Here is a 16,807-nt window from a genome sequence, read left to right as displayed (position 1 = left end):
TTGCAAATGCCGTGATGTTAAGTTGATTTCTATAATTAAAAAAAAAAAAAAAAAAAAAAGATATATATATATATATATATACTGGCAAGTGTTTGGAATTGCAGAATTCTGCAGTACCCCATGTGTGACCCCTGCCTCAGTCCTCTCTGTGGTTTCATGGTTTCATAACAAAGCAGCAGGAGGAGGAGAGGGTGGGGGCAGAGGAGCCTGGCACGGCAGAGCGTTGTGAAAGCTGCTCTTCCTGTCGTGTGGTCCTGAAACCCGTTGTGTAGAGCATCCTGATGGCTGCATTCTTCTTTTTTTGTTTTTCTCCTCTCCCTTTCTCCCATGCAGTGGTTGCCACCACACACACACACACACACACACACACACACACACACACACACACACACACACACACACACACACACACACACACACACACACAGCCATCCCCCCCCCCCACCAGGAAACTTGTTGGCCGTCAATGAGACAGCACTAACTGAAGGCGTTTCCTGGCCGCACACGCAGGCAGAGAGACACCAGCTCCACTGCACAGCTGTAACTAGCCCCAAACATCTCACTTATGCAACCCCCCACCACCACCACCACCAAGCTGAACCCATTCTCCTACCACATCCCGCATCCACCCTGACCTTCCCTCCCACAACCGCACACCTGCAATTGTTGCTGTTACATAAATCTTTTCCCACACACATAATGCACAGACAGGTCAAAAACATGTAGCGATGGAGTAGGCCTACATTTACAAATTATTAGTGGTAACTTAATCACTTTTTCTATTTTTCTGCAACTTCTACTCCACTAGCCTACTCTTCAGAGGCAAATATTTCACATTTCATGCCACTATTTATAAAAAAAAAATGCAGATTCAGATAGTAATACAAAATATAAATCAACTAACAAATAATGTACTGTTATAGATTAAGCCTAATTTACTAAAACTACTAAATGAATAACACACACACACAACCCCTGTGCAATATTCAACCTCGTTATTGTTTTCTTGGATGGATATTGGATGTTTTATTGTCATATATTTCATATTTTACGTCCGTTTTTGTTGACTATTTATTTTCTTTCTTTTATGGGCTCTCCCAGTGTATAACCGGAATGACAATAAACATGAACTTGAATCAAATGTGAATTAGCACCGTCAACCACAACATGAGTGATGGACACATTATTGCATCAATAACTATTATCTTTGTTACCTCTAGCTTTAACAAAGTTGTTTTTTTGTGTACCTGTACTTGGTTGAGGATTTTTTTTTTAAATGGTAATTTTACTTTTACTTAAGTAGCCTAGTGAAAAGCACATGTAAAAAGTCCTGATAAACAGTGAGAATGGAACAGAAAAAAGCTGCAGCCGTGTCTGCGGCCGCAGGAGGGCTTGTGTTACAGTATGCTTTGAAAATGAACGAGCATGGAAGTTGAACCTGGAGCAGACTTGTGGAGGACTTCAGACAGGTAAGTACATCAACGCAGTGACTGGACTCTCCACGTCAACAATCACTGTTAATTGCGTGTGTGTATAACTGTGCATTCTCTCCTTTGCTGTGATGTGTGTATATGTATAGGTATGTGTCTGCCGCCACTGTGGCTTTAGTATTGTTTAAACACGTCCGCGGTGTCTGCTTTGACGTCTTAACCCACTGTGAATCCAAAGGAAGTTTCAGGCCTTGTTGTCCATAGTGCGTTTTTATTTATTGTCATTTATATTTGAGTTTTTTCTCTTTTCTGGTTAATTCGTGTTGAGCTAATCTGAGGAAATTGTATATTAATATAATTGATAATCAGTTGTATGCACAGACTACAGAGGGCCTACTTTTACTTTGGTACGTTTTCACACAAGCAGCCTACTGGTTACTTGTTAACTGGGTGTTTAAAGTAACAATGCCTGTACTTGAGTACAATATTCTAGTACTCTGTCTACCTTTGATAATCAAGTGATATTTTTCTGAAATGGACGATTTCAGCATGATCAGTACTTTTACCTTTTGTAAGTAAAGTAGGTCTAAACTTTGAAGCCGGTACCTTAACTTAATAAATATTTTGAATGCAGGACTTGTAAGACTATTTACAATGTGATATTGCTACTCTTACTATAGTAAAAGAGTACTTCTTCCACCACCGCAAACATATACACTACAACCTAATTCAACTGCCCGGGAAGACTCAAAAACAGTTAAAGCATCTTTTGTTTTTTGTTTTTTCCAGTTCTGGTGCTTAACAGTAGTATCATCAAACAGATATATTCACCTTCAGGTTGTCACATCACTCACTATTTATTTCAAGCATGGAGTTTACCTCCATTGGCTTTGAATCTTAAGCGCACAATGTGTAGTGACAAGTTGTTGTGTCAGTCTATTAACATATGGACACATGATTTATTCACACGTTGTTTGTTAAAATAGGCATTCTAACCCTTTAACGTTGCATTTATACATCTAACATCTGATGGTTGTGGAGATCAGCTCACACTGAGAATTTCAACATGCTGAACCCTTTGAGGATACACAAATGTTCCCGAAACATTTTGTATGTGTTGAGAAATCGAGCTGACAAAGAGCAGTCTTTGGAGTGCAATAAGAGGATGTCAAATAAGGAACAGCGAACTAAAACGCACTTTATTTCTGTCTGGTACAAGTATGTCACAATGTGAGGGTGGTACCATCTGCCTCCCCTCTCTGACAACAACATATAAAACTGCAACTTTGCAGAGTATTCTATAGTAGTCGCCATAATTGTTTTGCGTATTATTTACATTTATGAGGCGGCATTTAGACCATAACAAAAAAATCTGGAGTTTAACCCTCTTGTGATATATTTAACATTTGAAAGACAATTCAAGAACTTGTATTTCTTCTGTTCTCTTCCTATTTTGCATAATTCATCTGTGTCCATGCACATTGTTAGACATTGAGGTGTAAAGCTTGACAAAGGAACATTGTGACCTTATTTGGATATAAATTGCGTTTAAGTCTTTTTTTTATGTTTTGCGATGTTTCATGACTCTCAACTTGCCCCACATCACAGAAACACTGGAAAAAGACAGAGACAGTTAAAACTACAAAAGTGTCTCAGAAAATCCACCCCCTACTTATGTCCCTACTTGGAAGTGGAAGAGAGAATCACACTTGTTCCTCAAACACTTTTGGTATCTGGCGATGATGGCGTGTTCTGTCCGTCAATGTGACATTTACACATCTTTGTTTGCCGACTTTTGGTGTCACCGCTCGTCATTGGTTGCTGCCACCATCCTTGTGTGACCCTTGACCTTTCCCAGAATGCCATGGGTCACCAACGAAGTCTTAGCCACGAAGTTCTCCTCACTGTCCGTGTCACCATAGCAACTGGATGTTGCCGGGGAGTTAGCCAGAGCAATGACTGAGTCAGTTGAGTCTCTGTCTCTGTGGACTGTCGCTGGACGGGCTGAGGGTGGTGGGGCGGCGTGGGACGGAGGAGGAGTGTTGCACTGAAAAAGACGGTTCTGGTTATTACTGTCCAACCTAGCCGCGGTGCTCTCCTCCTCGTCCTCAGCTGAGTCCTTGCCCTTGTCCTGTGCCTGGTCATTGAGCAGCGTGACTAAGAAGTTGATGTACTTTACAGCCAGGCGGAGGATCTCATTCTTGCTGAGCTTCTTGTCGGGTGGATGTGTGGGAATGAGTTTCCTCAGCTCAGAGAAAGCCCCGTTCACGTTTTGCTGTCGCCAGCGCTCGCGGCTGTTGGTGAAGACACGGCGAGCAATTTTCTGAGGAGGGCCTGTTAGACACACATAATCACTGTCTGAGTGTGCAGGGCCTTAAAGGACATAAGAAGAAATTAATATCATTATCGTCAACAAATCCCATAAAAAAACAACGTGATCCCACTAACAAGTCTAGTTTGGCCAAATCCTGATAAATCTTATTCAAAACACATTGATAAGCCACAGTGCTGCACTGGGACATCTTCATTCATTACAGTCAACATGAGCACTTCATTTAATTTGAGTTATTTTGTGTAACGATTGCAGCTGCATACTAACTAGAGCACCAAATGTGTATTAATCCACTGCTGAAAATAGTCCCCCCCAACAAATGCACCTTTTTACTCCTGTTGAGATACATTTGTGCCCTGCTGTTTTCAGGTTATTATTTAATAAATAAATAAAAATCTTCATATGGTTCTAACCCGTCTTCAATGAGAACAATGGGCTTTGGGCTGCAAGCTACAGACAGGTTAAGGAATCAGGAAATTATTGTCAGACGTACTGACACTTGTTTTGTTTTTTTACAAGACTTGTTGACAGTAAGGAAAACACAGATCATCTGCAACCTTATCTTTTAAATACATTAGAAATTAACCTTCTCAGTGACACAAGCAACAATTAGATCAATGCAATTTCAAACATGCAAACATCCACAAACAGTAACTATGGCTGTATCGATATTGAACTTCTGATTCTCTATTTGGTCACACAGAAACTCACAGTCATTGATCTCCATCTCAAAGTGTGACGAGGGTCTTCTCTTGATGCGGCTGCTGCTGATGATGCCATAGTTTCCTCCTGAAGGACTCAGGTAAGAACTAGAGATAAAAACACAGCAAAATGTGTGAAAATGTGGCATTTCTGTAACTGCATTCGCAATCAAGTACAATGTTGAGTCGTTCCAACATCTTTGTTCTCAAAAAGAAAGAAATCTCGGGGAGTGGATGGAGGAGAAGATGGTGGAAACCATTAACTGCGGTGTGATTAAGTTGGTGGCGTTGATTGAGTGTGCATGCAGAGTTTTTGCTCAGTCTCATTAAGTCTGCTTACTAGCTGATTCTACTTCAGGGGGATGAAATAGATCAATGCTTCCTGCTACAAACAAACCAGAGAGAAGTGAGGAGGGAATCTTATTCCCAGACCTGCATGACAGATGGTGAAACCTTAGATGCAGAAAAAAAGAGTCCAACTTATTACATAGCTGAGGCTCCTTTGTTACGGAAAGAAACTGTGAGGAAAATCCTTTTTTGGAGTAGAGAATAGATGAACAGTAGGAGGGCTCTGATAAAGTCTGCAAGTGAATGCCTTTCTTCATGAGAGGAAGCAAAGACTCGCCAACTCTACCAGCCCCAAAATGCTTTAAGAGTTCTGTTTTGTAGTCTTTTGTTGGATAAACAACTAAATTTGGTGGAATGAACTCCCCACTGACGTCAGGACAGCAGTGGCTGAAAACTCACCTCTTCAAGAAGTACTACCCTGAGCCTTCCTCGTAGCACTTATTGCATTCGTATTAGTTGTTGCACTTATTGTATTCGTATTCGTTTACTGCACTTATCCTATTCGTAGTAGTTTGTAGCACTTATTATATTCGTATTAGTCTGTTGCAATTATTGTTTTCGTAGTAATTTGCCTCTGCACTGTACTTTTGCTCTGGTTTATGCTTTAAGATGCTTGTTTAAGAAAGGAGATGCACTTATGACTTCTGGTGACTAGTAGTTCTCTTGAATACCTATGTTGAATACACTTCCTGTAAGTCGCTTTGGATAAAAGCGTCTGCTAAATGACTGTAATGTAATGTAATGTAAATTTAGCTGCAATTAAAAGTAAATGTATTGCTTTTTTTAAATACTAAATGCACACAGAAACATTTCATGATGCAACTCGTGTTCAGTGACCAAATGTCCCGATGATAACATTTAGCGTGAGAAATGTAAGGTCCCTTCATAACAGCACACATCCTGCTGTCAGTTTTGCGTAACTGCGCAGCGTAGCCACAATTAATCACCATGGGAAGTCGCGAAATCCCAGCAGTTGAGGTTTCATATGAAACGGGAAATTGTTACCAACGAGGTGGTATCATCATTCCTAGTATCTCAGGAAAGCGTATTTTGGTAGCTTCACATCTGTTTACAATGCCTGTTGAAAAGGACCTGAATGAGCATGTGGCATTTATGTGCCTTCTTTTAAAATACTGTTTGATGTTTCATAAGTTACATTGTAATATTCTGCATCATTCAGAAATCCTTACATTATCAAATGCAACCTCCATAAGAAGAATATTAAATAAACAATCTGCTTATAACATTTCAGTGTTGTCTGTTAATGCTGTGGTTCCCACTTTATGCCCCCAAACATATTCAAATTAAACAATCTGAGAAGGGAAATCAACTCTCCTCTGCATTCACTGGTCAGGTTCTGAAGAGGTCGTAAAGCAAAATGGGTGCTTATGGATGATCCATAGCTACAGTATCTCACCTGGTGAAGAAGGGGTGTGCAGACAGGTACTGCTGAGGCAACATGGGTCCTGGGGAGAGGACTAAGGGGCCCCCAATAGCTACAGAAGGTCCAGAAGCTCCAGGGCTGGCCAGAGACAAACGGGTCCGCTGAATGCGGTGAAGGTCCCCGTGGGGCCCATGTAGGAGGTTGGGAATCGGGTGGAGGGCAGTCAAAGGGGTATTGGGCAGCGGGAGAGGGGGTTTGGTGTGACCGAGGCTGATGACTGGAATGTGTGGAGGAAGAGGAGAGGATGATGAGCACGAAGGGAAGGACATGGTGGAGGTTGGGGGCGGTACCGGGCACGTGGGGGTCTTTGCTGGCGCAGAGAGGAGCGGAGGTGGAGAGGAAAGAGTTGGGGACCCGTTGGTGGAGGCAGCAGGGGCTGTGGTTCTCTTTGGTCCTCCTCGCTTCTCCTCCTCCTCCCCGGTCACAATGACGATGGGCTCGGGTGCAGCAGCTGAGTCTGCGTGGTGACCGGTTAACGCAGTCGTCGTGGCAATGGGGGACTGAACGGAGCCAGCAGAGGGGACGTCCATGTGTCCCTTGTGCCCTGCCTTGTTAGCGATGGAGTCAGAGGATGCTAAAGTCTTGTTGTGGAGGGGACTGTGCTGCTCTACGGAGGCACAGGACGGGGAGGAGGCGGAGGAGGAGGTGGATGAGGAGGAGGAGGAGGGGCGAGGTAGGTCGGGGGGTGAGGCAGGTGGGCCGATGAGGTTCAGCTTCTCCATCATGGTGGTGAATCCCCGTTAGTGACAGCTGCACAGTGAATGACTCAATGTGTCTTCTGTTTGTGTGTGAGAGTAGGTAAGCTGCTCATGTGTTCCACCTGCAGCTTGTTCTACCAAGTCAATGTGTCTGTCCCTTAAAACGCTTTATTTCCTTCTCCTTTGTTCTACTTTCCTGCAGATTATGCAATATTTACCATCAGTTTTGGTTGTCAGGGTCACAATGTTAGTCGTCAGTCCAGACTAAATGTGCTACAGATGCCCTCTTTTTTACCCATCATTCCAGCTGCTGCTGGCTGTATCTAGAGTGTGAGTAAACGTGAGCCTGTATTCATTTCCTAACTTCAACGTCTCAGAGGATGCCACTGACAGAAATGTTGCAGTCCTCAAGTTGTTTTAATGGAGGCGTAGTCCATGCGGTATCGTCTGCGGGTGCAGCGTGGAGCCGGGGTGGTTGTAGCGGTTGGATTATGAGTGGATTTTGCTCCCTGAGCAACAGATTCAAGGTTGTGAATGTGAAGTCTCTATGGGCTGCTCTCAATGAGTCGGTCTGTCTGTTTGTATTTTGAGGATGTGAGTCAAAATCCTTTTAAGCATAAAAAACGTCCCAGACCCCCGAAGATTGGATTGATATCAAAGAGTCTGTTGAACATAAGAAAAACACATTCAGGATATATATATATATTGTGTTTATATATATATCTATATATAGATATATATATATAGATGTGTGTGTGTGTGTGTGTGTGTGTGTGTGTGTGTGTGTGTGTGTGTGTGTGTGTGTGTGTATATATATGTATATGTGTGTATATGTATATATGTATATATATATATATATATATATATATATATATATATATATGAAATTGTATATATATATATGAAAATGTGCTTAAAGGTCATAATTTGCAGATAAGCTCCACTAGAGCTCGTACTCAAATGTCAGGAGTAGTTGTTGTTGGGGAAGCTGGTCTACAGTTTATCGCATTCTACTTCTCTGATGTTTAAATGTTGGACACAAGTGAATTCACTGCTGAGCTCTATTACTTCACAGACGGAGACGTTGGTTGTCACTGCGCCGACGAGCGTAACACTCTTATGATTTCTCAGGTTTTGCAATCGCAAGTGTTCCTGTTTTGTCTTTTTCTAGTGATCATGACTTTATTTTGGACAGTTCCCTCTTTCACAATGATGCTCTTAAAGTTAGTTTTTTATCATTTAAATTTGTTATTTTTAATGTCATATGAATATCTTTGTGGGAAGAACCCTTTGAGAGGCTAAACAGAAACAACCAGAGATTAATATTTAAAAGGTTTCACTTTAAAATAATTTAGCTGAAAACACAATTAGTCTCACACATTAGTAAGATAATTCATTTAGCTGTGATAGCCAAGAAACAAAGCAGTTATGACTTTTAATTATATTTTACACAGCCTTGGATTTTTAGTCAAGCCTGTATGTATGTTTCTGCACAACGAGCTGTGCAATAGTTTGTATCAAATCCTTTAAATAAAATATCTTTGATAATTGTGATAAACCTCCATGCTATTTTAATTCATTAACATTATATTTATTTAAATAGTTATTTTATTACACTAGATTTTACAACTATCTAATATATGTCCTTTCTTTCTGTTAAATATATGTATATATTATCCTCACATGCTTATATTATTGTTTAAGCTAAATGCACAATATATAGATTTTTTTACCATAACCAGAAATATACAATTCAGCCCTCAACCAAAGACTTGTAAATACAAATCATCTGACAAAACTTTGAATTACATTTCTATATTCATCTATTCATCACAAAATAACCAAATTTTAATGACCAGTTTTCAACAATTTTACCAAAAGTACACACCATAAATGACATATGGGTCATCTAACATAAACTCCAATTAGATGCTATTTTATTATTATCATTTAGACAATTATTTGAAAAAACCCCATATAAATACATATACCTAAACACACACACATACACACACACACACACACACACATATATATTTATATACATATACACACACACACACACACACACACACACATATATATTTATATACATATACACACATGTATATATATATATGTGTATATACATATATTTGAATATGTATATAAATATAGGTATATATGTGTTTTTTTAATCATTATCAGAGGCTGTGAACCAGTCATTCACTACATGCTTAAAAAATCCCACATATTAAATAAATACTCACAGATACATTGTGGCATCCAGTGTGGCTCGTCTGCTGTCACGCAAAATCCATCAGAGTTTAAGTGATCTAAGAACGCACATGTTGTATCTCCTCAGTGTTTAGGGCCCTCCTCCTCCTCCTCCTCCTCCTCCTCCTCCTCCTCCTCAGGTCGCTCACCCTCCACTGCAGCCTGTCAGTGTCTGAGGTGAGAACTGTCTGACACCATTTAGAACACTCCTCAGAAAAATGTAAAGTCCCAAATATTCACAAAGAAATAAAGTCAGAATTAGATTGTCCAAACGCACACATTTATTTTTCGAAGGCGCACTCAAAGCGTGGATATGTTCTCTGCCTTCCCCTCTGTCCATATGTCATTCTCACCCGTCTCCCTCTCTCCCTCTCTCTCTCTCTCTCTCTCTCTCTCTCTCTCTCTCTCTCTCTCTCTCTCTTTCTCTTTCACTGTCCTGTCTATCCCTTCCTTCTCTCACTCTCTTCGCCAAGGAGACACAATGCTTTGCTGGTTGCCAGTCGGCGAGCTCTGGAACTGGTGTGTGTGTTGGAGAGAGAGAGAGAGAGAGAGAGAGAGAGAGAGAGAGAGAGAGAGAGAGAGAGAGAGAGAGAGAGAGAGAGGAACTGGTGAGAGAGTGGTTGGAGAGAGAGAGAGAGAGAGAGAGAGAGAGAGAAGAGAGAGAGAGAGGGAGCCATGTTGCAAGGAGAGTTTTCCGCTCCCTGCTGGACAAGAGGATGTGCTCGTAGAATCTGGTGGCTGCTGATAAGAGCCTCAAAAGCTGCCTGTGGCCTGTAGATAAGGAACCTCCACCACCCTCCTCCCCCTCCTCTCCCCCCTCCACCAGCAATACCGACACACACACTGCTTGTAACACTTGCACACACACAAGCCGGTTCACGCCTACATGCATGTATGCTCACACACACACACACACACACACACACACACACACACACACACACACACACACACACACACACACACACACAGACACACACACACACAGACACAGACACACACACACATTACATTAGACTGGTCAGTCCCAGACTTTGAAGAGATCTGGACTGTTTCCAAGAAAATATCCGCCACTGTACTATATTAAAATATAATAAATAGACAAAGGTGCACACATGCTTCTTCACGCACACATAGAGTGGATGTTCATGCATAGACAATAACAAATAAATATATTAATATTTATCTATATCTGCTATTAACAGTATTTTTTACATCTTGATTATTAACTACAATTGCTTTATAATGTATTTTTGTGGCAGCATTATTTAAAAAAAAGCAATGCTCTTCTATTATGGATTTGAGACAAATTGATGTAATGACGGAGTTAAGCACAGATCAAACACAAAGGAGAGAGGAGGAGCAGCTGTTCCTGAATAAAGCTTTACTTTTATTAATGTGATTGTCTTATCGTGGTTGATATCTCAGTAGATCCATTTATCAATTAGTTGATCAACACACAATTAATCTATTCTTATTCTCGTTAAAAGAAAAAAAATCTGAGGAAAAATGCCTTTAGCTCTCAAATATTTTTTGATGTTATTGGTTTCTCTTCTACTAAATGTATTAAGTTAATATAAGTTATTACACAAAGGATCGTTTCAGGATCTTTTCATCTCTTTTTATTGCACACAAGAGATATTTGGGGTCGGAGCTTCTCGGTTATGACGTCAGAGCACACCTGTGTCACTGATGAGTGACGCTCATGTCGTCATCGTGGTAACTTTTCTCACCAAGAGCTCCCAAACTTCCTTCCTAAACTTAGCTCTCCCCCTCTCTCCTGTGTGCTCACCCAATGCTGCTCTTCCCAAAGTCTCGCTCTCTCCCTCTCTCTCTCTTTCTGTCTCTCTCTCTACCTCAACCTCAGGGTCAGCACTTTTTTTTTTTTTTTTTTTTTTTACATTCCCTCAGTCATTTCCTTCTTAGACAGACTGAAGCACAAACATTATAAAGGCTTTACAGTAACGTGACCTTCGAGGTCCTGGGAAAGAAAGAAAGCAGTGCTAAGCAACTGCTCAATATATCTGTCATCACCTTCATCATCATCATTGTTGATTTTTTTTTCTTCTTTGTAGTAATCATCATCATCATCATCATTATAAACAATAACTGCACTGGGGTCTGTATATGCTGAAATAATAGTAGTCCACTCAGAGAGCAGACAGTGTCGTCTATCGTCCTGTCACACTCTTTTGCGTCCGGCAGCTGTGGTTCCAGTCGATTGCTCTCTGTGAGCCAGAATAACGTTGCAGTGGCACCGCTGTGCCTGCAGATGCTGCATGAATTTGCCTGTAACATATAAAAAGCCACACAAGGGACGAAGAGAAATCCTTTGGGATTAACTTTTCTTGTGCTTTATATTCTCCTCTCACAAGCAGTGTAATTCAGTCTCGTCACATCGCTGTATGGTCACCACGCTTTCGTTTCTTTAAAAGGTGTTTTGAGCCTGTTGATTTTGGGGGTTCATCAATAATTTCTACTTTAATAGCAGTGTAGTAAGATGCCTGTAGCTATTTTCAATGATTGTTTATAATTATTCGTGGCTGTATGTGCTGCTGTCAAATCTACTAAAGAAAATTAAATACATTCTCAAAGTCAAGGAGTGGATTGAAACGGGCCCTTAACTGTTTTGGTCCAAATATTTGACTTAGATGATCTTCTAAAAGTAAAAATGGACAAAAACAAGTTGGTAAAACATTTGTTATATGTATGTATACAATGCAAATAGGTTGTACTTTAGTTTGATTTCATGCCTTTTTTCTGTTTTCATGTGTATTTAGCTGCAAAAAAATTGCAGTTAGCTGTTTTGTAGTATTGATGCTATAATGTTGAGATTTCCAATGGCACAGATAGACTTTAAAACAATCTGAAAGAAACACATTAAGAGGAAAGTGATTTACAAGTAAATGGACTGTATTGTACTTTTATTCCCTATTTTATTCTGCAGTATTTCTACAGCCTTGTTCTATAGCAATATTTGAGTGCATTTTCTTGTATTTTTGGTTCCTGGCAGACAAAAAAAATCTTACTTATAGCTGAGTTTGTGCTCAAGAAGAAAAGATGGCTTTTCAGGTGCTTAACAAAGACGAAAATGAATGCATCGAAACATTGCAACAATTATCCAAACAAAGACTCCAAAAACGTTTTAGTTACAAAAGCCTCTAAACTTCTAAAGATTAAAAAACAAATCAGTGTACACTATGGGTTTCCCCTCTCTTACTGTAAAAGCCTGCTTTCTCATTTAGTCACAGTTTTATGGGCAGCTACCTCAGAAGAGAAATGACAAATGTTTGACCCTCTCATTTATGGCTCAGTGTGAACACCCAAACTGTAAACAGGGAATAATAATAGAAACAAACGCTAACAGACAGCTTCCGCTTTTCCCTTGAGTGAGGAAGAAATCAAGAGAGGATTGTTTTAATCTCACAGTTTAGCTGTCACGCCCTCCTCTTGGCTGCCTCAAAATACCAAGCTTGATAAATGGAGTATCGATTGGGGAGCCATTGACCATGAGTGACGTGTTTGTGTGTGTTTGCGTGTGAGTGTGTATGTGTGTGTATGTGTGTGTGTTTGTGCATGCATGCATGAAAGCCAGTGTCAGGCTATTTGTTGAAATACCCTAGAGACTTCAGTAAAAATAAAAGTAAATGTAAAAGTTCTCTCTTGTGTGTGTGTGTGTGTGTGTGTGTGTGCGTGTGTGCGTGTGCGTGTGTGTGTGTGTGTGTGTGTGTGTGTGTGTGCACCTGCAGAAACCATTGATCTTCTTGCTGGGCCAGTAAGCATGTGTGGGTGAGGAGTGGAAAATGAAAAGCTTGTGGCCTATTTGAGGTCTAAAGGAAGTACCAGCTGTTAAATTGTAGTCTAAGAACCAAAATGAATGCAGAGGCATAACGTAGCTATTTGTTCCTTAGATGGGTAGCAGAAATCAAGCCAGGTTACCGTGTTTAAATGTGTGAAATTTTGTGGCGAAATTTGAAGAACTTTGACACTTGAAATGTGCACAATTAAGCAATAGCCATGACAGAGTTGATCTTGGGGGAAACGGAGAGTTCAAAATGAAGGAAGCTATTGTACATATTCTTATTAGCTGCATAGCACCACCGACTTTTGTTTAACCCTCCTCTTTCGTAATTACTGCACATAAAATGCATGCTGTGCAGACAGAAGATGATGGTACAAACACACTTTTTTAATAAACTTTTGGAACTTATATTGCCCTGTTAGAGGCAAGGCTAACAGGCATGCTAATTGACAGTTTGCAAGCTCATTAGCTTGTTTTTCCCTCTTCAGTATGAGCAAAGTGAACCATCCCAGGAACAGAATACTACAACTTAGAAAAAAGCCATCTTCCTCAAAATGTGTAGTGTTTTTATACTGTCTGCTTAATTATTCATTTCAGTCTAGTGTTTCAGTTTATTTGATAATTCATGTTATAGTAATATTTTTATATTGTTGTTTTATAAGATTATGAAAGAGGTTGTAGACCTGTAGACAGAGCAGACATTGTGACATGTCACAGTAGGAGAAGCACATGTGTTTTAAACAACATTAACGATGGCTGCATTCCAGTTAGGGGAGGTCCTGGTATTGTCCATGCTGGCTCAGTGGAATATTTTACTTGGACACTTAATGCAACTGAGCCATAGTTAGCGTTATCAATTTCATCCGCTTCGACAAAAAGTATTCCATGAAAAAGTTGTGTGATGTTTTTTGTTATTGTTGTTCTGCCAGGGAAATCAGGGATAGTGAAAACAGGTTTGGCTTATTATTTCCTTTTGACAAGAAGGGGCTGGGCCCTGTTAAGATCGAGGAAGATAGGTAAAATAGTTCTGCAGTGAATTACATTATGTGATGTTATATATTGTGTCTGTTTGATTTTGATGCTTGCTTGGTTGTTGTGAGGCTGCAAATTAGTTTTGTGTTCTCTTTTTACTTCAGTTTCATTTAGTTTTGTAGGATTTACCGGTTCAATTATTTCCCATTTGTTTCAGTAAACTATTTTAAATGCCACCCTTTGCATTATCCTCACTATCAGTCGGGTTCTTCAACATCCCTTCTTAAAGTTTTTGTTGTTGACATTATTTCCAAGAAAACATCATCTGCCCTTAATTTTCAATGGCGGCGCTACAAGTGGTAGCAACAAGATAACAGCACATTGAATAATCTCTAATTTCCCCCAAAATCTTGCGGCTCTGGCTTTAGAGATATCATTATTAGTTTGACATGACTGACATGTGATGTTGTGTAACAGTAGCACAAATAGAGAAAAGCCCGTAGAAATAGAATAGAAGTAGAACGGAAACTTAAATTAATGTAGCAGGATGCTCAGAGCGGTAGCCATTTTTACGTGTACAGTTTATATTGTGCCTGTTGTAGCAGGCTGAAGTCAGTGAAGATAAGGCTAAACTAAATTGATTTACGGGCAAGTCACAGATTGACTCAGGTGAGGTTTTACAGTAACAACTCAAACGAGCAGTGGAGTAGTAAATGATAACATTTTACAACTTAATGCTTCATCCACACACACTTGTCAAAGTGTAGGAAAGTACATTGTTATCACCAGATAAGTGACAACTTTGTAAGCTAACGAGCCAGTTAGCTAGCTAGCGACCTTGCTAATTCCGACATGCTCTAATGCTATATTGGCTGCAGAAAACGATGCTGGGTCTAACGATCCCTCTGCCTCACCCCATTCTCTCTGGAGAAAGACAAGCTACCTAGCTAACTAGCCGGCCTTCTGTCTCCTGAGCTCCGTCCGCTCTCCTCGAGCGACCTGCGATAACTCTTTATGGTCCCACTGACATGTGTTGTAACAACATCAACTAGCAATAATCACCAGCATTTTCTTTTGTAATAGTCAAATGACCATGGGATTCAGTTCAATGTCTGTCCAACTCCTTTTATATTTATTTGGATGAGCCATAAAGTTGGAGACTGACAAAGAAATTCCCTTTACACAACAATGTGAGACTAATAATTGGCTAACATTAGCCTCCTCAAACCACCGGTCATACCAGACCAAGTAAGGCAGAACCTAGAGTGAACTAGGCTGCATTGTATTCCTTGTGAATTAAAGTTTTAATTTTTAAAATTTTTTTTTTTTCATTATTATTCAATAGTTACATAGTCTCACTTCAAAGATTAAGAAACCTGGAGAATAATGACAAAAATATTTCTCACCCTCACAAAATACAGTTTGAACTTAGAGTCATGAAAGTCATACGAACACACATGCACATGCCCAAGAAAACACACACACACGGTCCCCGTGGTGGGCTCCATGGCCACATTTCCTCCACGTCATGTAAACACTATTGTGCGCCGGGCGATAGGGATCACTGGAACCTAATTGTTCGAGGCAATATTCGCAGTGCATTTCATGGAGAAAGTGACAAACAATGCTGCGAGCGCTGGCTGGGACACCTCCTCTGCTACGACAGATGTCGACTCTATTTATTTTCCCTGATTGTCTTGGAGACCGTCCATCCAACTACAAAAAATAACAACAAGAAGAATTTGAGTTTATGTGGGAGTTGTTGGTCAAAACTTGAGGATGTGTTTACACTGCCAGCCTAGAATCTGACCTTACCCACTTACACTAACTTACAGAGACCTGATCCACATTAGGGCTTTGCGGGTATTTGATTAAACTAGAGGTGGCGAAAGGAGCATGATGCAATATTATTGACACTAGACACATGAGCACACAGATTTATTTGAAAATGTTTTGTAAGGTATTAAAATAGTAGAGTCTTGTAGATGAAAAAGATTGAAAACAAGGTTAGCTAATTGGAAAAAAAGTACAATCTGTTCAAATACATTAATAATATTTGTGTAAAAAGGGGTTGGAGGAGCATGACTATGGTCATAATTGAAATTGATTTTAATAGACAAATAATATATAATAGAAGATCAGTGTCGAGCTGGTGACAAAGATGAACAAATATAGACAAAAACATGGTTTCTAGCCTGAAATGTTTTGAAAAGAAAAAGACTATTAAGGGACAATCTGCGTACCTAGTTCAAATTAAAAAACACAAATTTAAAGAATACTACTAATATTTCATATCCACTCCTATAACATGATTGGACTAATGGTGGATAGTTAACAAAATATCAAAATTAATGCAACAGGAGATATCATCTTTTTTTATTTCACAAATTCTTCAACCGCCTACGTTACCCACAATGCAACTCGGTCACTGACAGTTGGGAGATTCAGGTGTGTTATGCTAGTAGCAGCCTCAAGCAGAGATGAGGAGCCTGCATGCGGTCTTTTAAACTCACTTCTCTCAAACTCCACGCCAACACATTATTTTTGACTGACGTGTAAAAATCTGTGGAGTTCCTCTTTAAGTTGAGGAGAAGCGATCATTCATCAGTCAAGTTTATCCGCTTCGTCCCAATCAGATCAAACAATGATTCCGCATTACACATCTGTAACGTCAAGGCCCAATCATTGTAGTTTTTTTCACCCGAGTACACAGCAAGGAGCTTTCATTTTATCTTGTCGCTGTATAAAGTTCATGGTGATCCTGATTGCTGTAACGACACCTCGTACCGTGTCAGCCACATGTCCACGGTCACACATTGCTCCG

General features: G+C 40.1%; 1 protein-coding gene across 2 annotated transcripts; it reads right to left on the bottom strand.

The window, feature by feature from the left end:
* Nucleotides 1-2,434: 2,434 nt before the first annotated feature.
* Nucleotides 2,435-9,318, bottom strand: lyl1 (LYL1 basic helix-loop-helix family member). 2 transcript variants are annotated; one of them, XM_054605257.1, is made up of 4 exons: nt 9,203-9,318; nt 6,229-7,616; nt 4,474-4,571; nt 2,435-3,803 (listed from the first exon to the last, which is right to left on the bottom strand). In XM_054605257.1, exons 2-4 carry the CDS (start codon nt 6,978-6,980, stop codon nt 3,232-3,234), a joined length of 1,422 nt encoding a protein of 473 aa, XP_054461232.1. In that variant the 5' UTR covers nt 6,981-7,616; nt 9,203-9,318; the 3' UTR covers nt 2,435-3,231. The 2 variants fall into 2 exon arrangements, with proteins under 2 accessions (XP_054461232.1, XP_054461233.1); XM_054605258.1 differs by having other exon boundaries at nt 2,435-3,764.
* Nucleotides 9,319-16,807: the final 7,489 nt, after the last annotated feature.

The sequence above is a fragment of the Anoplopoma fimbria genome, chromosome 9, assembly GCF_027596085.1.
Source record: "Anoplopoma fimbria isolate UVic2021 breed Golden Eagle Sablefish chromosome 9, Afim_UVic_2022, whole genome shotgun sequence".
NCBI lineage: Eukaryota > Metazoa > Chordata > Actinopteri > Perciformes > Anoplopomatidae > Anoplopoma > Anoplopoma fimbria.
This window is presented reverse-complemented; position numbering and strand designations above follow the sequence as displayed.